Below are 23,784 nucleotides of genomic sequence, written 5' to 3'. Positions count from 1 at the left end.
ACACTACATTCAACTTATCGAGTTGAATCAGGTAAGACATAAGGTAAGGAATAAAGTAAAAGTTGGATTGATCAACCATTTCAGGAACTTTGAAATAATCAAGTTTAGCTATTATGTTGCCAACAATATATGTGTCTTAATGATAATGTGAGTGTTACTTAAAGAGCAGAACAATTTGGCACCTGGGTTGGATGTTTATGATGTCAACTGTGGTTGTGCCTCTAAATGGTTTTAGGAAGTAAATTATGCGGTGTTGTATGAAAGATATTCCAGTCAGATTCAGGTCTTTGTGTGATTTGTGTATATGTGCAGTATGTCTTATTAATTAATTCATATGCCTTCATGATCATTAGAACTAGAAGTAGAGTTAATAAGTGTGTCCCTGAATGTGCCTCTGTGTTTCTCAGTGTGAATGTCAAAAGGGTGTGAGAGGCCATAGGGTCGCTCTGAGTCCTGAGCTGACTCTTTTGAAAATGTATCGCAAGGTTATTTTAGTATTTGCAAAAGTATTAAAAGAAAAAGAAGCTGTTGTGCTGAACTAACACAATGTGTTCTTGTAGAAGCAAGTGTTGTATTGATTAATTCCACAAGGCTGATACTAGTTACACAGGAAAACAACGTACTTGTTCATTTGACTGTACCTACTTACCACAAACATTTAGATTCAATGCAAGTCAAATATTGAGAAGCACCTAATTGAGAGTATCTGTTGTTGCTGTAATTAATCTAATTTGCTGTTCTGATTCATGACAGTATAATGTCAGATATGCTTATATGTAATTCACAGAAGTTAGATGACACATTCATATACACAGTATATTTAAGAACTCTTCATTTTCAAGATTAAAACAGAGAGTAAAAAGTGTGTGAATCAGACTTCCAGGCACAAACCATTCCAGTGGCATTAAGACATGCAGAGCTCCAATCATATGACTAAAGCCATGCCTGATCAATGTGGCTGATCCTCCCACATTTCAGCACTTCCTACACCTCTGTGAGATCATGGGTGAGAAAGCCAATCAAACTGTGCCTGGGCCTAGTGGGGGGGGGGGGGGTGAATCAATACCCTCTCTTTATTGCTTTTCTCATTTTACTGGCCTCATTAAAGGCTTTGTCCCTTAGAATTGCAGAGAGGAATGGGGTGCAGGTTGGCACGGTGACAGTGCACGTCTGAGGTGTGAGGGTGTTTTTTTTTTTTCAAGCAGTAGGAAACTGCAGTGAGTGTTCTTGACTTTCACTGGTATTCCCTAGCCTGTTGACTTCTGATGGTCTGGATTTGGACAGATTTCATATATGTTTTAGACATACACTGGGTTGCAATGGAACTGTTCATGCTTTAGTCTCAAGTCAACAACATTTTAGCTAAAATAAGTCTGCATTGTATGACTACAGTACTTGTTCATGTAAAATGATGTATCATAGGACACCATGACATTGTGTTGCCTTCATCGTCAAGTAATTATACTCGGCAGCTGCCCTCTACACACATTAGCCACAACCAAAGTAAACAAATGTGTGTAACTTAATAAGGCCCATGCTTCATCATGTCAGCAATTCCAGACACCTTTCCCCTCCTCTCATGACAGACATTTGTGCCCCAAACAGCAAATAAACATGTAATCAATACTGTTTGCTGAAGAAGAACCTCTATTTGTCAAAGGCATTCCCTTGGCAAAAGTTTTAAATTGCAGAGTGTTTATGGGGCATTTGTCTTTGACTGCCCTTTTTCATTTAAATGGTTGATATTAAAGTGTTGAAGCCAGTTGTCTACGCATGCCTCTATCCATTCTACAACAGACTAGATGAGAGACACATGTGCCTTACTATTTGGGTGACATGCAGTGGCAAAGAAATAATTTTGTATTACCATATTATTTTATTATCAAATGAATTGCATTATCTTCAAAGATGAACTGTACACTAAATACTTATGATGATTGATTTTGTTTTTTTGTTTGTTTATTCAATGTGTTCTTCCTTTGAACAACATCAAATACTAAAGGTGTTGTTTTTTTAATCTGTTGCTCTGTGGGAGTTGTGTGGGCGTGGTTGTACATCATGTTTTATTGGAAAACAGTGTCACTGTTGTTTCAGTGATGCATAATGTGAGAAGGTGAGTTCTCCCCCTCCTCACTGTGGCAAAAAAGAGTTGGCAATGCCTGCCATGTTCAATGACAGGGGATAATGAGCTCTCTCGTGCGCACTGCCATTAGAACTCTCTGACACTACAGGTGAGTGCCTTGAAATTGCACTGCGCCCTTCCGTTCCTGGTTGTCCATAAAGGAGCACATAGACATCTATGGGTTCGATTACACATAAGCGTTTTTGTAAAAACGGGACGCTAGAAAATGCATTGATTCCTATGGTTTGGCGCGCTTGGCGTGTGCGCCTTTTCTCCACCACGCGTTGCGTCTTTGTAGCGTAAAAAAAAGGTGCGCTTAAAAGTTGAACTATTCTCAACTTTCCAGCGCATGGCAAGGAGGCATGGGTGGTGTTCGACCGTAGCCACCGAGGTTTCATTAGGCAACAACACATGTGGGATTATCCCTTACCTACCCAACTCCCACGAGAGCTATATTGCTTTTATAAAACAATTCTACAGTTAACAAATTAACATTTCAACACGAAGTTATTGATTAAAAATGGTTTATTTCGCCATTGTTTCTCCGCAACAAAAAATAGTGCCATTGTCAACGTCTTGGTTTGGAATTATAAGAATTTTGAATGCGCTTTCATTGCGGAGTGATTTATTATTAGCTGTGAAAAGTCTATACACCAGGCTGTTTTGGCCGCCGCACTATGCCAGGGCGTTACTGAAGCGTCTGCGCCTGTAAAAAGACGCTTATGTGTATTCGAACCCTACGTGGAGCACACCATAGACATGTATAGATGTCTATACATGTCCTATACATGTCTATGGAGCACACTGCCTCAGCGGTGGGGGAACGCGTGTAGGTCCCTTGCAATGCCGCTGGGAAATCCAAATATCCATTTATGAACGGGACTCTTTTTCTCACTTTGCTTTATGACTATTTATCTAATTGAATCATGTACCACGTTAGTCGATTTACAGGAGGAACGTCCAATGAACAAAAAGGCCTATGAACAAACACCTAAATGAAATGACAAACCTGCATCATGTTTGATTGATTAGTCATGCTATATTAAAAATGATACGAGATAATTTTCTAAATGTGTGGTGGACACATTCCATTCTACTCTGTGGCTATTTGTAAAAGAAAAAAAACATTCAGTGTCGTGTCATGTAACTGCGCCTTACCATCTTATCTTAAGGCAAATACATATTTTTAGTACGCAGTTCCTCCACCTCTAAACAGCAAACATTGACAATAATAGATGTGCGCCACGAGGTCTCCGGATCTACCTTCATGCGTTCGCTTACATTATTTATTTATTTTTTTACCTTCCCTGACCTAGAGACGCTTTCACATCTAATTCAATGAAAGAAAAATAACGCCCTTAAGTGACAGGACTGATGACGTTACTTGCGTTAGCAGGGGAGTATCTCGGGGCTTGCACTGTATAAAAAGGGAAAGTTTCCCAGCAACAGGATGAGACAGTTGCGACGCAGAAGTATAGAGGAGCCGAAGAGCAAAAACAAGACAACGGGAAACGCACCACTCCATCCATCACTTGGGAAGAAATCCTCCGTTACTTTACACAAGAGCAATTTCACCGGTTCCTACGTATCCAAGCACCAATACCATGGACAGCGCCAGAGTAGTCGTGTACATCGGGGTATGCCTGACCGTCTTCAGCACTGTTTGCAAAAGTGAAATGCCACCTGAAAACCGAATCTCTGTACCAGATGACCAGTACCAATTGGGCTACGTAACCAGGGATTTGGTAAGAACACCTGTTACATCCTTATCTCTAAAGTGTGTCACTATAGTGTTTTGCCTATGTTTGATGTGCGACCCTGATGTGTACTTGCATGTTATTCTGAAATGTATGAGGCATCAGTCTAGAATAGCGCACTAACCAAATGACTGAACATGCACAATGATTGTAGAAGCTTTTCAGTGCCTCGTGTCTTAACATTTGAGTCACGTTTGCACTTGATGAAATCAATAATGAGTTTGTTTTCCTCTCCATTCAGGCTGAAGCACTTGAAGGGCTTTTGGAGGGAGAGCAAGACAACCGGATATCAGAGGAGAAAAGAGCAAGTGTCATCCCACGGGTAAGGAATTGATTAAAAGTTTGACACGATTGCTTTGGATTACAGGACCGTCAAAATTACCTTAACACGAAAGTCTCTCAAAGTCAACGCGTTCTTGACAAAAACTGTAAATTATTCTCTAACTGATTAAATTGGTAGGCCTAATGGTCATTCCGTGGTCACGATGTGATAAGCATATTACCTGGGTTATCTGGGTTGATCTCAGAAAAACTTTGTTTCATTTCTGCAGTGCGATGTGGGTGAGCGTTGCGCCATGAAGCACGGGCCCCGTATCGGACGCCTTTGCGACTGCATGAGAGGCACCGCGTGCAACACCTTCTTTCTCCGCTGCTACTGAGCGCGCTTTGCCCCTTCTGTCTGTAGACGAATGTGAAACTTTCTGTGAGACCAGAATTCAAGAGAAGCTTGTTGCATTCGTGAATCGTTTTGCATGTTATATTTTTGTTCTGAAACATTGCCTGGAATTGGTAAAAAAAATGATTATATGGATTTATTTTATTTAATAAAAATGTAAACGAACTTCAAAGCACCTGTCTTTTTATTTCTCAATAAACGTCAATTAAATACATCTGACATTAAGTGACATTGTTAATGTACAGACTTAGATAAAATGTATTTGATCCTTTTATGTGTCCTGTCTAAGGACAGTGTGAACGACTTACGTATATCAGTGAAATTAGAGTCTCCGCTGTGAAGTGCGACAGTGTTTGGCCGTCATCCGTGGACATAAACATATGCACAGGCAAGTTTTTTACGTTACTCGCTAGGCAATTTTATCTGCAATAAACAGGTTAAACCAAAAATAATGTTCATGCTCCCAGAAAGTTATCGTGCTGTGTTCAAGCTTGTCCGAGGGTTCGTGTCAACTACTGTGCAAATATTACAGTAACGGAGACGCTGGAGAGTTTAATACTGGTCCGTCTGGCATGTTTTGTTTGGTTAAAAAATAGTTTGGTTCCCAATTGAATGTCCATTTTGTTCAATTTTTGTATTTAATAGTTTGGTTAAGTTTAATAGTTGCCACTGTTTTAAGCACTTTTTTCTCCGCCTCAATAATAGCCTATTTCGTTAGTTCGGCCTTCTACCTGAGACCAGTAGGCCTATGCTTTTCCTACTCCCCTGGGCTGAAGAGCTAACCCTCGGCTAGGCTACCTTTCTAGCCTAGATCGGAAGATTCCCAAGGAAGAGTCTTAACAATAGCAAACACCAAGCAGACCGCTCATAAATCTGCAAGTGACACAGCTCCGAGGAAGTAGCTCGCTACCAAGGCTGCCTGCAAGCGTCCCTGCTGGGCTACTGGTCGCGTAGCTCAGAGAGTATGGAGTTAGATTTGTCTCAAAAATAACTGCAAATGCACAGAGGGTGATCTACAAATATGCCTTGAGTTGCACACGTGTTTTGCAATCCACAAATACAAATTTCCGATTTGTAACTTGTGTATTGGTTTTTACAAATATATGTGTATTTGTAAATATATCATTTTACATTTGTAAAACAAAAAGCCATTTGTGAAACTGAAAATTCAGTTTGTGAAAAAAAAGCCATTTGTGAAACTGAAAATTCTGTTTGTGAATCGTGACTCAGCATTTGTGAATCAACAATCACACGTTCGTATTTTTGAGACATTCGTTCCGCAAATCCACACACATCCACAAACTCGTGAGCTCTTGATTCACAAGCACCATCCAGCAGATGGCGCTGTTGTTCATTGATGTATCTTTACCTCGCCTTTTAGGCCATAAGGTGAACCCTGTTTCGTTTCAACCCGCTCCAATGTCTGGCATCTACACAATCTTTAGCTAATAAAAAAGAACGAGTCGTGCTAACATACCAAAAAAAAGTTCATCGCTGAATTTTCAGTCAATACTACCATCTGCTTTATTTTATTCAGAACTAGTTTCTTCAGAGCGTAATAGGATCTTGGTCGCGAATGGTGGCACGGTTCGACAAGTGATCGTTCTAATCTACACTGCGCCCGTGGTTAGATTCAACATTACTGATAGAGAGGAAAACAACCGAACATCCTCAAAAGTGGACTAAATTGATTCTAAATAGTGCTGTAAACATTGCCGCGTCCAAGAAGAACAATGCGGCAAAATATACGATAATGTCATGTTTATGTTAAGTCATTTAGATCAAGTTTGACAAACCTGGGAATACACCTTACTGACGATCTAACATGGACTGTGAAAACTGAACACCCAGCACACACTGAATAAATCAAGGCAAAGACTGTACTTCGTACGTCAGCTGAGGAAGCTGTGAATAGTGTCCTGACAGCATCATCACTTGGTATGGGAACTGTAAAGGCTGTAACTGCAGTACCGCACCATCAGAGCATCTCTCCCTATTCTGCAGGAGACCTACAAGAGAAGACTATGTACCAGGGCCCAAAGTATTGTAAAGGACTCCTAACATCCTGACCAGGGACTTTTCAAAATACTGAGGTCAGGCAAAAGTCTCTGTTGCTACAAGATCAGAACAGAGAATGAGGACGAGCTACTTTCCTCAAGCATTCTGTATCCTGAACACAAATTACTTCATAAACTGCAATTACACTTTCTTTCACACTTGCACATGGACTGTACACACTTCACTTTATATTCCCTCTTACTATTTATGAAAAATATGTATTGATCTTTCTTTCTTCACACTCGCACAGAAAAAGCTTAACACCAAACGAAATTTCACTACATGCTTTATGTTAGTATTTCTATTTATGTGACAAATAAACCTCCTTCTTTGTATCAATAAAAGGCAGTTATTGCACTTACACCAATGACCATTTGTTTGCTCGTTCGTTCATTCATTCATTCTTCCACAAATGAAAACAACACTGATGAACCATAAAAACAATCTTTATGAAAAATATGAAATATGATACATAAAAGTGTACAAAACAGAAAAAAGGAATAACCGATTAAGGCCACTCAGCCCTTACTCCGTCTGCTTACAGCCCTTGGAATCAAGGTACACAATGTCTTGACAAACAGAAAACTTTCAAATGCAAGTCATCAGCAATGTTGACATAATGATCCAGTGTCGGCTCCTCATTGGCGCCTATATTTCAGCTAACTAGATTGTTTAGTGCAAGGGGAACAACAGTTTGCCACTAAGATGTCTTTTTAAGAACAACACTGCTGTATATAGTGTCCTTGCATTCTCTTGTGTTGTTTGGCACTTAGTTGTCCCTTTTTCAGTCTCGCTGTCTGTCTGGCTCAACTCCCTTGACTGTATGGTTTCCTGATGGATAACGTAGCATGTCCACGAGTGTATCTGTAGACAGTCTCTGCAAAGTCAGCCTCTTCTTCAACATATCCTGTCTGCAACACAACAAAACATTGACAATTAAGAGTCACAGGAGTATCATGAAAAGCAGAGTGGTGGAGGTGGTACAAGATATTACAGGCTAGAACCTATCTGCCATACAGCACATTTAACAGCAAAGATGCCCAAGAAAGGCACACAAGATCACAAACCACACTACACCACACACACACAAACACACACACACACACACACACACACACACACATCAGCTGTTCTCTTGGTTGCCAACTGGTACATGTCTGTGCAACCAGCAGACTTAAAAACAGTTTCTTTGTTATAATGAATGACAGGAAGCCCTCCCAAATGACAGCTGTACACTTGAAAACTTTTATCTTGGCTTATATATATATATAATATTGTATCTGGCAAGGTAACTCATTAGCTAACATTAACTTAAAAAAATGACATCTACCACCTTGTTATCAGTATTTCAATGTTAGATAAAAGGATAACTTTAATGGTACATGAGTCTTATCCTCCAAAACAAACCACTACTCATTTACCATGGCTCACTGACAACTGAATAAAAAAACGTTAATGAACATTACATTACTTCTCTGCTTAATGACTCAACTAAGGGAGATGGTTACCTAACGTTCACCAGCAACGCTATGTTAGCTAGGATATCTAGCAAGCTAGGAAAGTTAAAGCATTCCCACCAAATGATGAAAGCATATCAACCAAATACCATCTAACGTGAGCTAACAGGTTTCCGCTACGTTCATGAAATATTAACAGTAAGTACGCGTCCATGAAAACCATGAAAATAGATTTAGCTAGTGAAGCTGAAGTGGGCTACTTTAAACGGTTAGTTACTCTGTCACTCCTATGTGTTACACCCAAGCGTTAGCGATTCAAATGTTGGTCTCGAAGCACAACATAATAGTAGACTTAACGTTATCTAGACACCACCTCTACTGAAATATCTAAGATTGATTGATTAATAATGATACTAGATGTATCTTAATACAAGACAAGGGAAATTCGTTGGAAAATTCTTTGTACTCACACAGGAAGGTGGCTGCTCTTCTTGTCCGGCCATGATTTCGAAGGTTTTCCCGCAGAAATGAAGAAATGAAGGCCCACTTAAGTAGAGCTAAAGATATATCAGTGAACAACAGCGCCATCTGCTGGATGGTGCTCGTGAATCACGAGCTCACGAGTTTGTGTATTTGTGGAAAGAATGTCTCAAAATTGCGGAACGAATGTCTCAAAAATACGAACGTGTGATTGTTGATGCACAAATGCTGAGACACGATTCACAAACAGAATTTTCAGTTTCACAAATGGCTTTTTTTTCACAAACTGAATTTTCAGTTTCACAAATGGCTTTTTGTTTTACAAATGTAAAATGATATATTTACAAATACACATATATTTGTAAAAACCAATACACGAGTTACAAATCGGAAATTTGTATTTGTGGATTGCAAAACACGTGTGCAACTCAAGGCATATTTGTAGATCACCCTCTGTGCATTTGCAGTTATTTTTGAGACAAATCTAACTCCATAATAGAGAGATCCCTCCAGGGGCGGCCCTAGCACATTAGGCGCTCTAGGCGAGCTTCACTCCTGGCGCCCCCCCCCCCCCCCCATTGCAACTTTCAAACGCTATTTTGCCTTGTAAGACTGCAATTATTTCACATAAACACAACGATCGCAGCAAATTACCGTCACACACCTGTATAAACTCAGTCCCAACACAGAACAACGACATGCAATAAGAACAGTAAGGAACAGGTAGATCGTTAGTGCATTATCACACATAGAAAAGTATATGCGCCCGCCGCACGGCATTATGGGGCGCCTATGCCAGCATGTTACAGTCAGTATTATCATTATTTGTTAAATTTAGCTTTGTGGCGAAATGTATTTCCTCGCTTCAATGTCGTTAAAAGAATACGTTACTTTGCGCATAGGCCTATGTGATATTGTTGGAAGAAGTTTGATTTGTAATTAGTTGCAACAGACGAGGACCTGTCGAGAGGCTGTTCCCATAAATCCATGTACATGTTCTCATTCACAATAATGTTTGATAACCCCCTGAAGAAGTTGTATTAATGTTTTCCCACGTGTTGTTTATCTGCTCATTATACACTGTTTCTCCAAAATCAGTTTGATCTCTGAAATACTGTGTTCATCATTAGTGTTTTCATGATAACATATTGTAGCAACCCTTAATGTGTATTGTACATCATAAGTGGACTTCCCTGCACCTTGCGGGTTTGTAATATTTTTACTTTCACCTGTCTTTCCGACGGTATAGAGATATATCGATGAGTCCTGTGATCCGGACCGTCTAGTCATGCACGCCGTTGGGGTTAAGCCTCTTCAGAGGATACACACACATTCGCACCAAATGTCTCGCTATGCTAGCATGATCTAACAATACCAATGAAGAACATAGCCCTCCGTTTTCGAGTTTTGGCTTATTTTACCCTAAAGTTAGATTTATTTTTTTATGTCAAAATATTGGTTGGAGATATAGAAGGAGCGCCAACTTAAGCGTCCGGGACATTTTTTTTTTCTTCTTCTCTTTCGGGCGCATTATTTGGCGCTCCCCCTCTAGATGGCGCTCTAGGCGGCCGCCTAACCCGCCTGTAGGAAAGGCCGCCCCTGGATCCCTCCATACCAAAAGTCCACCTAGCTGCTGATCCGATAAACTGCCCTTCCAGCGTTTGGTCAGAGAGATCGCACAGGACTGCAAGACTGCGCCTCCAGAGCTCTGCTGTCATTGCCATTCAGGAGGCCAGCGAAGCACCGGCTGGTCTGTTCGAGGATTCCAATCTGTAAGCGATCCAAGGATCCAGTTGGCTCACCGCATCCAGCCAATTAGATATTAGCCTTTTAGAGATCACTTAGCCTAATCTCTAAAAGTGACTGAAATATAAAAGCGTAGGCCTATGTATTATGTAAATAACGTATGTATTATGTAAAGCACTTTGGGATCCTGCCAGAAAGGTGCCCTATACATAGAATGTATTATTATTGATATTAATTCATTATTATTTGATTAGCCTATAAAAATCGCAGAGCGAGTAACACATTAAAAACCCAACACCTTTGGATAGGCCTTATTTGCCAAGTGTATGTCCATAAGATGTGGATAAGAAGATACATATCACAGGTAGTGTAATTGTTATGAAACCAACTGTTTTCAAAACAATGTTTTTTCAGGGTAGGCCTACTGAGCCACTTCTCCCATTGAATTCCATTCAAACAGAGGAGCCTCTGGTCTCCCCTTGAAGACCCCACGGCCGTTACGCGTTTCCACCCGAAGATTCGAATCTCCCCTTTTAGATCTCTGACGTGCCTATTCAAAGCGGCTTAGAGCGGAAATGATGATTAGGCAACTGCAAGTCGTTGAGTCGTAGAGTATGTTTGAATCGGAAGATTACCAAGAAGACCGAGTTACTATCTTTCTAAGGTTGCACTGATATGGATAACAATTAGCTAAAGGTCAATCGTTAGTGTGCCCATTGATACGTTCAGCACCTCGGAGAGCATCCGACAAGCGCCAAATTCTGAAAACAGCAAAACAGGTGGATTTTTGTGCCTCGGCCAGACCACGAAACAAGCCCCTCTTCACGGTCCACACACCTGAGACTATGTCTAAACTTACATTAAGGTCACTTATCTTGGTCTTAGTTTTTTACATGAACTCCCAACTTCCCGAGGTAGGGGCAAGAATGTCAGACGATATGATGATTCCAAAACGACCTCTTAACGAGCCAGAGACACATGTGCATCTGGTGAGTAAAACTTTTAGCCTCGTAGCCTATGTAGCATACACACTTGGGGCTCAGATACACATACGCGTCTTTGTTCAGGCAGAAACGCTTCAGTAACGCCTTGGCAAAGTGCGGCGGCCAAAACAGAAGCGGTGCGCTTCCCTGCCTTGCGCTGGAAAGTTGAGAATAGTTCAACTTTTAAGCGCACCTAAAAAACGCTTCAAAGACGCAACGCGTGGTGGAGAAGGGCCGCACGCTTTAAACGCGCCGTACCATAGGAATCAATGCATTTGCTCGCGTCGCGTTTTTACAAAAACGCATATGTGTATCTGAGCCCTTAATCTCCAGCCATAGGTTAGGTCGTCACATAGGCTAGCCTACTTATACATAGCTAAGTATACTTTTACATAAATGTATTAACTATTCGATGAAGCGCTATCACGAAATAGGCCTAATTCATAGAAATGTCAAAGGTTGTGGCACCATGAAATTAAGCGTTCAAGCTTCAGTTATGAGAACATTGCTAGCTCATATTTTCGAGAATCGTCGGAAAGGTAGCCTAATGGGTGGACAAAAAAAATCGGTAGGCCTATTTCTTCATTAAGTAAATCTGATATAGCCTGAAATAGACCTACATGGCAGCTTTTTTGTTTGGTAGGGATTCGTGACTGAGATAGACATAATTTGTTTGCTTGAGGCAGAGCCTAGTCAACTGCCTAGTTTGTGACATGATTAAAACGCTGTTTTGAAGTCAGTTAATCTAACAAATTGGATCATTGGAATTTGGAGAGGTTTACGGGTTAACAGGACAATGAGTGAGTCTGTCTTCATTTAATTTATTCTGTATTATTTCAGGATGGAAATCCTCGTAGCCAAGGTCGGGAACTTCATCTAGTACTCTCTAACCAACTGGAGAAAAGTCAGTTTAACCGTCTCCCGGGTGTTTGCAAGAGAATACGACGCCGCAGGATAAGAGTTCTGGTAATATTTACTTTCTTACATTAAGCTATTTAGGAGTGTTCCGTAGTTGATCATGAGTTTGTTTTGTCTGCACTCTTTGAATTTCTGAAGTAGACCTGACTAATCATTTTGAGTTGGAGCGACGCCTAGTGGTTATCTGGATAGCTCCCCGTTGCCTACCGGAATTGTCATCCATTAATACAAAATTTTACTTGCCTTTCAGTGTAACGTGGAAAAATACTGCTCTATGAAGCATGATAACAAATACGGTCAAATCTGCCCCTGTCCACGTGGATCGAGGTGTGGCCACTTCTTCCTGAAGAGCCTATGATCTGGTTCCAAACCACACTGATGACACAAACAGTGTTACATTATTGCCTGATGTGTTTGATAGTATAATTTTTATTTTATTTAAAAAAACATAAGCAAGTGATAGAAGTAGTATTTCTCTGAGAAGGGCAATACACAGCAAGGAGAAGACGATATAGCACTCTCAATTTGGCACACATCTGTGCATTTGGTTGTGTTGCTTACTTCTGCTTGACTTACAGTCTTTAAAGCGTGGAGGCTCAATAAAAATTTCATATTGTTTGTCTATGTTTGAAAGTGGTATGAAGTGGGAGACAGTTGGAAAAGGAAAGAGCTTTCTTCTATTTTTGCCATTTGTAATAACCTCTGGAGCAGCCAAGAAAAAATCACTTGCAAATAATTTAAATACATACTATTTTGATGTAACGTACTGACATAAAAGGGAAAATGTAGCCGTATGTGAGCTGAGTAAAAACTACAACAGATGAAGTACTTTGAGAGTGACTTAGAAACACTTAAAGTTATAGAAAAGTCCAAAAACAGATTTGCCAAAGTCCTTGGATGAACTTCATGAAAAAGGTGAGGGAAAGTTTCAAGCACTCAAACACCATTCTGCTTTGTCCTTTCAGTCCAAAAAATTTAGATAAAAAAAAAAATCATTAAATAATGTCAAAATCACACAATCTTCAAAGCTAGCACCTGTTTTCTGGGGCTGCTCTGGGGATCCTCAAACCCATCACACGTGTCTCACTGAAACAAGGTTACATAGTGTTTGTCCCATTCTTTTTATTTCAGCATAGAACCTCTGTCTGCTGCAGACAATAGGAAACATATGTTACATCTGATAAAAAATACAGTATTTACAGTCAAGGGGGCAGAGTTGTTCATTAGTAAAACTGTTTGTCGATTACGGTTACAGAGTATATGTCATCCTTTTGGATTTTTAGCTGTGGTTAAAACAAAACTGTCTCAGGTGGTATGAACATGATGTAACATCCTCCCGGGTGCCCCCCTTCCTCTTGCCCTCACACACATATGCACATGCACAACCCTCTTGCACACATGCTCTCCCAAAGTCTTTAGAGCAAAAACAATTCAAGGTTAATGAACAAGAAACAACTGTAGTTGCCACCCTTTGGTATGGTTGGACTGGTGAAACCTGAATTTCATTGACCAATTTAAGTAAAGTGACAGGAGATGTGCTTCAGTTTGATAATCACAAGGACCACCTAAAAAAAAAGTATTCCTTTCGGAAAAAAAGCCCCTGTGCATAACATATACCTTATAACACGAAAAAAATAAACCCTAGAAAAAAAAAAGAGGCCACTCAGGACACCCGAGTTCTGAAAGAACACATTAAAAATGCTTCTTTTAGGTTGATTACACCTGGATGACAGGTGTGTCGTCATGTTCTACGATCTGAGTCACAGCGCCTAGGAGCATTTCTTTCACTCTCTTTTAAGGTATGTTATTTCGCCCTCTGGCAAAGTCACCTTCACTACAGACGTGAAGATGACCATGTTTAAATCTGTCCGTTAAGTTACCACACAGCAGGCGAATGTTCACAACCAACAGCCTTAAAAACAGCCTACCCTGAGGCTGGAGCAGGAAAATAAAAATAAAATCTCTGCATGATATTCTTAATACTTAAAATACTTATTTGTCTTAAAACACTACTTTAGATCACAGAGTCCACTGCATGCAGATATTGCCTAATTCATGAATATCAAAATCATTATCAAAAGAGGACAATCATAATAATACCATCTTCCGGTCCAAATTACTTTTCAATCAAGACTGTGGCTGCAGAAACACCAAATGCAAACACCTGATGAGGATGTAAAAGACAGCACAGTGGTTTCATGTAAATAGCATAAATGTAAAAGTCCACAAACAAGTCATTCTAGGTTGGACCTGCTATATCATGCCTTAAGGCTACATTCATGCCACTTAAGATGAATCACACTGCAGGCGCGAGACTAAATATAGCACACAAGACACCAGAGGAAAAAGAATAAGGCTCATCTGAAGAGAGGTGGGCAACACTTTTTCACCTGAACCGGACTCTTGTTCATATTTATTATACGTTACCCTATTTTTGTACCCAACTTATATTTAAAAATTCTCATCTCTTTAAGACACACCCCCCCCCACCCCCCCCAGCAGTCCACTTGAATACTGTGTCCACTTAGTGAGAACATCCAATATGCCTACTGTGCTTTGAAAAGTCCACGGTATTGGTTGCTTGTAGTTAGAGGTTCACTTCTTTTACCATGATTTCAGGGGATCACATTCATAGGTGATTAAATAAGTCACTTCAATGAACAGTGTCCTTACCGTTAAGTCATGCCCTTGGTTATCTTAAGTTCACTGCACCAGTAATGTCTAAATAATGAGGTCAAAATAACTTGTTGAGCACAGATTGCATAAAAACAACAAAAGGGCTTTGCAGTTTGTCTTGATATGTTTTGATATGTCCAGGATGGATAGGTGACTAACAAGCTTCTGACCATTGGAGAGTTAGTTTGATTGTAAGTCTGTCTGGTCTGACCTCAGTTCAGTTCCGAAGCAATAAAAGAGCATTCAGGTCAAAATCATGCTCAATATGAGCCTGTAGGCAGACCAGCTGAGTCAGTGAGGATCAGTCCAGGTCAGACAAGTCATTTTTTGTTTGGGGGGGGGGGGGGGGGGGGGGGGGGCTCCGGTCCAGGTGCTAAATCGACTCAATCTGCCGGCGGACCTTCTCTGATGCCAAGCGGTCTAGGGCCCGTTGCCTGACAACCACCACAAGGGCGAAGACTACACCGAGGCCCAACATGGCTCCTTCAAACTTCCAGAAGAGATGCTCCTCCATGAGGGTGGAGCGACAGCTGGAGAGGGAGGAGACAGAATGGTTTTAATACAATTACTATTTATGTTGATGTATAGTTTGATGTATATTTTTGATGTATTGTTTTCTCAATACAATAACTTTTCATTTGGGTGTATAGTTGTGTCATATAGGGTATTAACTGTAACACTGAGATTATCTGCCACAATGGTCCAACATATATTTGAAGCACTATCGCTATGCAGTGAATTTGTATGTTAAAAATGTCGTTACACATCTCTCTGGAGTTGTGTATTTGTGGACACTCACCTCTTATAGTCCTCTTTGTTGGACTTGGTACAATTGATCCGCTCTATGTATCCCGTCAGACTGCACACTGCCCATGTCTTCTGAGGGAGTAGGAGTAGGCACCAGATTACTGAGCTGGCAAACAGCCTATATCACTGTAGGTTACCACCGGGGATTCTTTGTGTAAACACTCACACAATGTAAAGATAAAGTAACGTTTTGTAGACTTACCTTTGAACTAGCAACTACTTTTCAACAGAGAGACATGAAATAAAAGGAAGGGACTCGTCTGGGCATGACTATCATATAAAATTAGTAAAAGAACACAGAAAGATCAAGGGTGAGGGCAGGGATGGATTACCAAAAAGGTTTACCGGGCCCAGGACCAGTATCTCTTATTTGTGGTTGAAAATGCACATGCGCGTGAAGGGGGAGAGGCGGACCTTTTACATGTCCAGGCCAAGGGCCCAATGATTTCATAATCTGTCCATGGGTGAGGGAACTACAGAGATCCATGAAAGTTTGGTTTTCTCACCGCGTGAAAGGCACTGCATTCTGAGCACTCTGAGGCCACCACAAATTCTTCCATTTGCCAGCAAGGAGTGGTGACAGGCCTTGTTACTGCAAAACAGAATCAGCACATTCTGTCTAAGCAACATTATATGACATTATATGTATTCCCCTTAGGATAAAGGACAACGAAAATAAACCTTCATTCACATGGTTACTACCACACAAGCCTCACCTGTTGTCTTGTCTTCCATTGAGAGTAACGAGGCCCCAAACACCCTGTAGAGAAACGTGCATTAGAGAGGTTCAATCCATAAAGTTCTCAAAACTTTTTTACCGCCTGATGATCAAAGCAATTATCAGGATCTCACCTGAGCGACACAAGGCCCCAGAAAAGCGCGTGGAGGACCAGAATCCTGGGCCTGCAGCACGACGTCGGGATCCGGCAATCACTCTCCATGATCCCACAACAATTCCTTGACGGAGGCGCCACGCCTGAGAGTTAGTCTGACATAACTATGACTCTGAAATGTTCCGTTGTAAGAGATAGACTATTTCACCTGAAAGAAGCAGCGTGAGGGGGAAAAATTACGTTACCATCCCGTCCAACATAGTATAAACACAAGAGGTCTGACACCCGTGTGTGAAAGCTCACGTTGCCATATTAGAAACAAACACAGAACATGTAACAAGATTCAACCCGTTGACACGTTAATCTCATTTAGCCTAGATTAATTCTTCAGATTGACAACTGATACTTCGTTAACTCTCCTAATCTAGCATTCCCATTTCATACAAAGGCTAACGTTAGGCAAATTCATTGTTTTCATTGTCAACGTTCGCGTGACTAAAGTTATCCTGGAACCGATGCATTCATCAAGTTACCGTTATCTAACGTGAACTGGCTAACGTTTGCCAACAAGATAGGTAACTGCTAGCATGTCCAACGGAGCCAATACAGGAGGAAGACAACACCATACATAACATTACTCAGCTAGCTAGAGAACAACGCCAGCATGTTAACAGTATGTCTACGTTTATTGAAATTAACAAAAACGGCACCCGTTGGAGGCTTTGTAAGGTTATCAATAGCTTAACGTTAATGTTAGCTGGCGATGACAACGTATCGACGACATGGACCGTCTACACAACATTACAGATCACTCCCATTAGCTAAACAATTTGTTACATGGTACAATGTAACCACTTACCATTCAATAACTAGTATAACAAGACGCTAGTTTAAGTACAAACAAGTTGATAGCGACCATGTAACGTTTATGTTATAACGTTAGCTAACTAGCTAACTATGCTATCTAGGTGAGATAAAGTTCACTTCGTCAAGACTGATGATTTCTCAGCAAACCAACTCACTAGTGACCGTAATAGTAGACTACACATCAATTTTCACTGAAACTGCCCGTGAGACTGATTGTTTACACATCCAAAAGAAGTTCAGAACCGCTGCACCCCGATCACAACAGGTAATTTACTGAATGTATTTAACATTAACGCTTCAACACATAAGACCATAAGACTAGATGCCATCTTGGATTTTGCCATGTCGCGTCATCGGCCACTCTGTGCCCCCCAAAATACCATGGAATACATGAAAATAAGACAGTGCCCCCTGGCGGGCTCCATTAATTATTGCCGCGAAACATAGGGGCATTTAGTACAAATATTCTCGATTGCGTTTGCGCTCTTAAACGAGATATAAGTTACATGGTAAAAACAACAGAATCTGAGTGTAACTTTTCCATGTTGCTCATATCTCAGGACCTGTGACTGTTAACTATCCTTCAAAGATCATGCACAGCAACAGCATTCATTTGAAAAAAAAAATCTTTATTGAAACAAACAAAATAAGATGGTAATGTGAGTGGCTTTTGCTCTCAATGTAGAAAGAAACTGTTAGTCTTGAGCTGATCATAGCCACATCAGAATATAAAACTCTGAAAAGCTACGGTCAGCATTTGAACAATCTATGAAAGGGCATCATGGAAGACTTCTTTATTTAGTGTACATTTTATTGCTTTACAATTGTACAACGTCCATACACTGCATAATTACTTCAGAGAAAGGGAATTGGGTTGGAATGTCATAAGGGGACCAGGTGTGAGTAATTTCCATGAAAACAGAGGATGGATATACAGGGATTGAGGGTGGGGAAGTGGGACATGCAAAGGACCATGCACACTGCATTCAAGTATCAAAAACAGTGTCTCGTCCAATGTGGTTTGTCTCTATTCTAATACGCCCATCTTTGGACTTTATTCGTTCTTTTAGTATAAAAAGAAGTTGTTCGCAAACCAAGGCAATATGTAACATGCTTTAACATGTGCCCATCACATGCCTAGACATGGTCCATAATGCAGCTACAGCCATGCCCTCAGTGTCCTCCCCAGCACATTTAGTTCTACTCTAGTATGCATGGACGCAGTGCAGGTGCATGGGGAGGTTTTACATTTGAAGCATTTAAAGGGCAAATTTGATTTTGAAGGAGGTCAAAGTGAAAAATAAAAACAACAGGGTGGCCAGAGCTCACTGTCACCGTCTGGGCAGCACTGTTGCGGTTTTAAATGAAGGGGAGTTTTTTAGGGAGTCATTTAGCTATCACGACTCCTACATGCTTTAACTTCATTCTAATTGTGCTACTAGTAGTAATCAAGAGGAATTGATGTATCCGAAAGGCACAAATTAATTCAGTTTGCAACTCTTGGAAGCGGAGATAATCACATAGTTTTGATGATTCCACTGAAACTCTGTGCATGTACATTAGCTAGCCTACATGATGTCTGTTTTTTTTTTTTTAAATAAGCACCCAGGCGATGGATGTCGTGGTTGACTCTCCAGCGAGAATCTGAGGCAAGCCTGCCTGGCAAAGTACCTGTTCATTGTGTGCCATGAAAAAAAAATATACATCACCACTGTTGGCCCATTGTTAAGGGATGTATGGTCTGGACAGCAATAAAACATGTCCAGGTGTTTGTCTGTGGAGAGGATGGCTACATTAGCTGCATGGTCCGGAACAAACTTTAGAAACCACCTAGGCACATGAGATAACTGTTCACACGCCAAAATCTTCTAAATCAGTCCGTTTAAACTGTCTAGGCAGCAGTAATGTGTGGCAAATTTCAAAAAGGGGCTTTAACTGTAATGACTGGTTTAAATTAAACATGGTAATGAGGCTAATCTATAACTGGGAATGCAAAGTCCCGAGGGGCTATTCTGGAATGGATTCAGAACGATGGGGGAGAGAAAGAGCATGTGTGTAAAAAGACTGCATAGCAGAAATGGTTTCATGCCTCTGTCACGCTAAAAAACATCAAGTCCTCTAAGTCTCAGCAAAGTGGAAGAATACAAGGGGAACTGAAACAGAGTGGGGGGAACTTGGAAGTGTTATTTCCAAAGACTCCACCAGTTTACCAGTGCGAGCTATGTGGTGATGAGGGGTCTAAGGCCAGACACTTTCCCATAGACACGTGCTTTGATATTACTAAGAGAAGTGCTCATGCACTGGACACCAATGCAACCCTGACACATCCTTCATTTCCTGTTATTCAAGTCAGTTTATAATGGATGGCCAAGTATGTAGCCGTCTTCGTGGCAATATCATTCTGAGACAGACATAAAATGTCCGATTTTATGGAACTTCATAAACAAGCGGATACAACCAAGGGAGTTGTAGAAATCATGTCATGTGAATGTATAGAGGTCAAGACTGTCTCGTTGACAATGTAGGAACATGTTGCACCAAAACCATCAGACGGTAGAGGAACGAATGGACAGATACAGACAGCAGGAGTTCATACTGGAGGCATACTGATTGGCCTTTTCTGTCTGGCTTGAGAAAACATGCAGAGTTGAATGGAGAGGCAGCAAGACGGTACGGGGTGAAGATGGATTCTGAGGCGAGCAGAGGGCTCAGGGGTCAAATCACGACTCCTGAGACCCAGTCCAGTACGGGTGCCTGAGAGGCTCACTATTCACACTATTGGCTTAACAGGATGTGTGTGTGGCCACACATGACACTGGATCTTTGCTTCTATCTGTAATTAACACGCAATTCGACTATTATAGAAATGGTGAATGAAGGAGTACTGACACATCTGTCTTTTTTGCAGAGTGGGCTTTCTTGAGAATGACTGGTAGGTTGGTAAGTTGGGAAAGAAACCCATTCAGTGATGCCTGGCTGCCCTGTCTTCAGTGTTATGGAGACACCATCACAAAGCCAAACTCTCACACCCCCTCAGATACACATACACATACACGCACACTCAAACACACACACATACAACATGTGTACGTGCACACTTGGCTAAAAAACCCAGCCTCCACTTGATGTCTTAATGTCTTTTTCTTTCCCTCTTTCTTTCATTCCTTCTTTCTTTTTGGGAGCAGGAGAAAACAGCAGAACCATGCAACAGACAGATCAAGAGTGCAGGGACAGATGACCCTTTGGTGGAATGACTCTCTATGTGTCTCTCTGCGCTCCCAACATGTGCTTGTCACCACAGGAAGCAAAGTTCTTTATTATTATCATCATCATCATCATCATCATTATTATTATTATTATTATTACCATCATGTTTTTTCCAGTCCACAGTAATGCCCAATACAGAGACACTGTCAGCAATAAAGAGATGACAGAGGGGAGCCTGGAGAGAGGGCTACATTCAGCATAGGCTCAGACACTCCCACCCATGCAAAGTCTAAAACAACTTGCATCAGCTCCGGGTGAAAACAGACACAAAATCCCCCCCCCAAAAAAGTAACTGAACAAATTGATGCCACACAAAAAGAGTGAGAAGGCCTTGTCAAAAATCGAATTTCAGACCTCTTCCAGGAGGAAACAAACAAACAGACAAACAAATCAAGCACACAGAAAACCAATCCCTTGATTGTTCTGGAGGTCAACTGATTCAGAATCAACACCAGCAAGAAATTATATAATCTTCAAATCTTGTATAAAGTAATCGTAATTTATATAAAAAACCTAGATGTCAAAAGAAGTTGATATCCATAGTTGCTTATGAGTTACAAATAGATGGGTAGATGGCTGAGGAAAAGGGGGATGGTGGTGGTAATGAATGAGTGTCTCAGTAGTCGAGTTGTGATGATCCATTTTCCTATCTCTCCAGAGAGAGGGAAGATGAGTGCGCAGGTCTTTGATTTGCTTTTCGGAGAGCAGTTTTCTTTTGGCATGCCTCTGGCACTGCCCTCTAGTGGAGACAGTCTTAAATGTTCATTAAAGGGTTCAGCATGAGGGAGCCCCTCAACTACAGTGAAGAAGGGGACAATGACAGAAGGAGAGGGAGAGACAGAGAGGAGATGAGAGAGAAAGGCAGAGACAGAGAGAGAGAGAAAGAAAATTAGCTATAATTTAAAACAAAACTGGCAATTGTTTTATGAAAGGAGACTGAAATAATGAACAAATGAGTAAAGGAGTAGATGTGAAGAGCCTGGGATTTAGTTCTAACACTGGAAGCAGATAAAGGTGGAAGGCTTCAGATCTGGAGGTAGACAGGGGATCCTGTTGGCTGCAGTAGATTCCAACAGAGTGTGTAGATATGGTTTAGGTGAGCATTCTCATTCTGTTTTGTTTGAAGTTTCCAGAATGCGTGGGGGATCCGTCATCTTGTAGTGGCACAGTCAGCCTTCCCGACGGCGGCACCTCGGCAGCCCTCCACTCAGTCCATATTCCCGCTGTCGGAGTGGGCGATGTTGAGCGTGGTGGCGGAGGGGAAGAGCTCACGCTGGTCGGTTGGGCTGTGGTAGTCCGAGGTGAGGTCAGGCTCCAGCAGGGAGGACAGGGTGAAGTGGGACGAGCCCTTCTTCAGGCACTGCGAGTAGAAGTTCAGCAGCAGGTCCATCTTGTTGTCAATGGACTGAACCTGTGAAGCAACCCACAGAGCATGCCACTGATGATCAAACTGGTTTATTGGTATAGAATACTGACAGCACGATGATGTTGTAAAATGACGTTTCAGCACGTTTTGGTATCAAAAACAAATAAAGGAATCACTGCCGTAATCAGTTTAAAACGTGTCCCCTCAACATATCCTTTAAAAACTGTCAAACTTACAATAGCAGAATTTGAATAGAGACTCAGTGAAACAGAACACAGAAGTGAAGCTGCCTCCTTTTGCCTGTCATTGCTGCTGAGCTGACTAAGGGATAATTGGAGGTATGGCTGCCTTGAACCTCCCCAAACCACAGCTCTCTCGCTCTCTCTCTCTCTCTCTCTCTCTCTCTCTCTCTCTCTCTCTCTCTCTCTCTCTCTCTCTCTCTCTCTCTCTCTCTCTCTCTCTCCTGTGGCCTGTCCCACAACACACAGACAATGTGGCATCTGACAGGAATCTGACGGGTGTTAGGAGAACATACTTGTGGTTCAAGATGGTAATTCAAAACGGAGTAATTAAACACATTCTGTATGGTTAACATTTAAAAATAAAGGAGATCCCTTTTTCTATTTCCGGCATATAGAACACGCATAGTTTCCCAGTTAACTTTAAAGTTAAATAACTTACAGAAGTTATAACGTTAAGAGCAAAAAAATGTATACTTTTCTTTATGTTATTCTCTCTCATGTTAAAGGTATGCATGCTGTTATTTCAACTGAATGTAAGCAGAGATAGATATGAAATAGTCAGAGAGGCTAACTGCACACACTTATCTCAATGCTGTACTTATGACCACTTATGTAACTTACAAAGAGGTGCGTAGAGAGGCCACGTAGCCCTACGGGAAGACAAATCCTCTACGCAAAAAAGACAATGAGCTTTTTGAAACATGAACCTCAGCTTGCATCATCACAGTCATCTGAGTGCAGCAGACATGGGCATGCACCCAGGAAGCACATTTTAAATCAGTGTGATGGACTTAGGCCAAGTTCAATCGCAACCTCTGCCTGTTTCCTGTCCATTATAGGCACTAAACATCAAAATGATTCGACAGGTACACTCTGAGCAGTCTGGTTAGCCAGTATGTCGGTTTGGTCTACACAAACATATTGACATGGAGAAGTAGCCAAGAATTAGGCAGGCTAGTCAAAGCCTGTGAGATAGTAATGTTTTTCTACTATAAACATGTACACACAAAACTATTTGAGCTACACTTGGCCCTCTAATCTTGTAGAATTAAAAAAATATACAACAATTTCTGGAGCTTATATTGAACACTCCCTGCTCAGAATGACACTGCCGTTGTGAAGGCTGCCCAAAGCTGTTGGTGGAAAGCGGATGACTGGGGACAGTAGCACAGCATCTGATTGGTCGGAGTTCCTTTACCTGTTTCTCCACCTTGATAACACGTCCCATCATGCTAAGCTCATCCATTGAATCCAGATCTGGCGGCGTCTTCTCCCCCTTTTCACTGCGGACCTTCTTATCTGACTGCATAGCCCCTCGGCCGATGATTTGATCCACCCTTTTGAAGATATGTACAAAGTCATATAAGGAATGACCTCTCCAGAAAGACCTTTAACTCTATTTATATATGGATAACGTAATTAATTTCCATACAGGAAATGATTTACCACCACACGTAAAGCAGCCCTGTATAGCAAATAACAAAAATCATCTGCTGCTGTAACAATACTCAAAATGATACCATGTGTGT

At 41.2% G+C, this 23,784-nt stretch overlaps 3 protein-coding genes across 5 annotated transcripts in view; 1 reads left to right on the top strand and 2 right to left on the bottom strand.

Moving 5' to 3' along the window:
• Positions 1 to 3,726: 3,726 nt before the first annotated feature.
• Positions 3,727 to 4,538, top strand: cart4 (cocaine- and amphetamine-regulated transcript 4; the record flags this gene model as incomplete). The annotated part of the gene is made up of 3 exons (XM_080858707.1): positions 3,727 to 3,867; positions 4,121 to 4,201; positions 4,431 to 4,538. The coding sequence occupies 3 exons, from the start codon at positions 3,727 to 3,729 to the stop codon at positions 4,536 to 4,538; spliced, it is 330 nt and encodes a 109-aa protein (XP_080714833.1).
• Positions 4,539 to 15,233: 10,695 nt separating this feature from the next.
• jtb (jumping translocation breakpoint) lies at positions 15,234 to 17,689 on the bottom strand. Of its 3 annotated transcripts, none has more exons than XM_080858926.1 (6): positions 17,373 to 17,689; positions 16,533 to 16,721; positions 16,397 to 16,440; positions 16,187 to 16,272; positions 15,673 to 15,752; positions 15,234 to 15,403 (listed from the first exon to the last, which is right to left on the bottom strand). In XM_080858926.1, exons 2-6 carry the CDS (start codon positions 16,619 to 16,621, stop codon positions 15,247 to 15,249), a joined length of 456 nt encoding a protein of 151 aa, XP_080715052.1. In that variant the 5' UTR covers positions 16,622 to 16,721; positions 17,373 to 17,689; the 3' UTR covers positions 15,234 to 15,246. The 3 variants fall into 3 exon arrangements, with proteins under 3 accessions (XP_080715052.1, XP_080715054.1, XP_080715053.1); XM_080858928.1 differs by having other exon boundaries at positions 15,673 to 15,749; XM_080858927.1 differs by having other exon boundaries at positions 17,536 to 17,689.
• A 3,928-nt stretch (positions 17,690 to 21,617) lies between these two features.
• kcnq4 (potassium voltage-gated channel subfamily Q member 4) overlaps positions 21,618 to 23,784 on the bottom strand; it is a gene marked incomplete at its 5' end in the record, with an annotated part of 109,533 nt that continues 107,366 nt past the window's right edge. The window contains 2 exons of the mRNA XM_080858820.1: positions 21,618 to 22,058; positions 23,454 to 23,592. Coding sequence (XP_080714946.1) covers positions 21,855 to 22,058; positions 23,454 to 23,592 — 343 coding nt within the window. The 3' untranslated portion in view covers positions 21,618 to 21,854. The remainder of the gene's footprint in view (positions 22,059 to 23,453; positions 23,593 to 23,784) is intronic.

The sequence above is a fragment of the Sprattus sprattus genome (assembly GCF_963457725.1).
Source record: "Sprattus sprattus genome assembly, chromosome: 20".
Taxonomy (NCBI): Eukaryota; Metazoa; Chordata; class Actinopteri; order Clupeiformes; family Clupeidae; genus Sprattus; species Sprattus sprattus.
The sequence above is the reverse complement of the archived record's forward strand: the minus strand, read 5'-3'. Positions and strand labels throughout refer to the sequence as shown.

Excerpts from the sequence above, each read along its gene's own strand:
- jtb (XM_080858926.1), bottom strand. The coding sequence starts at position 16,621 with ATGGAGAGTGATTGCCGGATCCCGACGTCGTGCTGCAGGCCCAGGATT. Across the intron at positions 16,273-16,396 it reads AATGGAAGACAAGACAACAG|TAACAAGGCCTGTCACCACT; the intron begins GTGAGGCTTGTG and ends TCTGTTTTGCAG. Across the intron at positions 15,404-15,672 it reads AACAAAGAGGACTATAAGAG|CTGTCGCTCCACCCTCATGG; the intron begins GTGAGTGTCCAC and ends CTCCCTCTCCAG.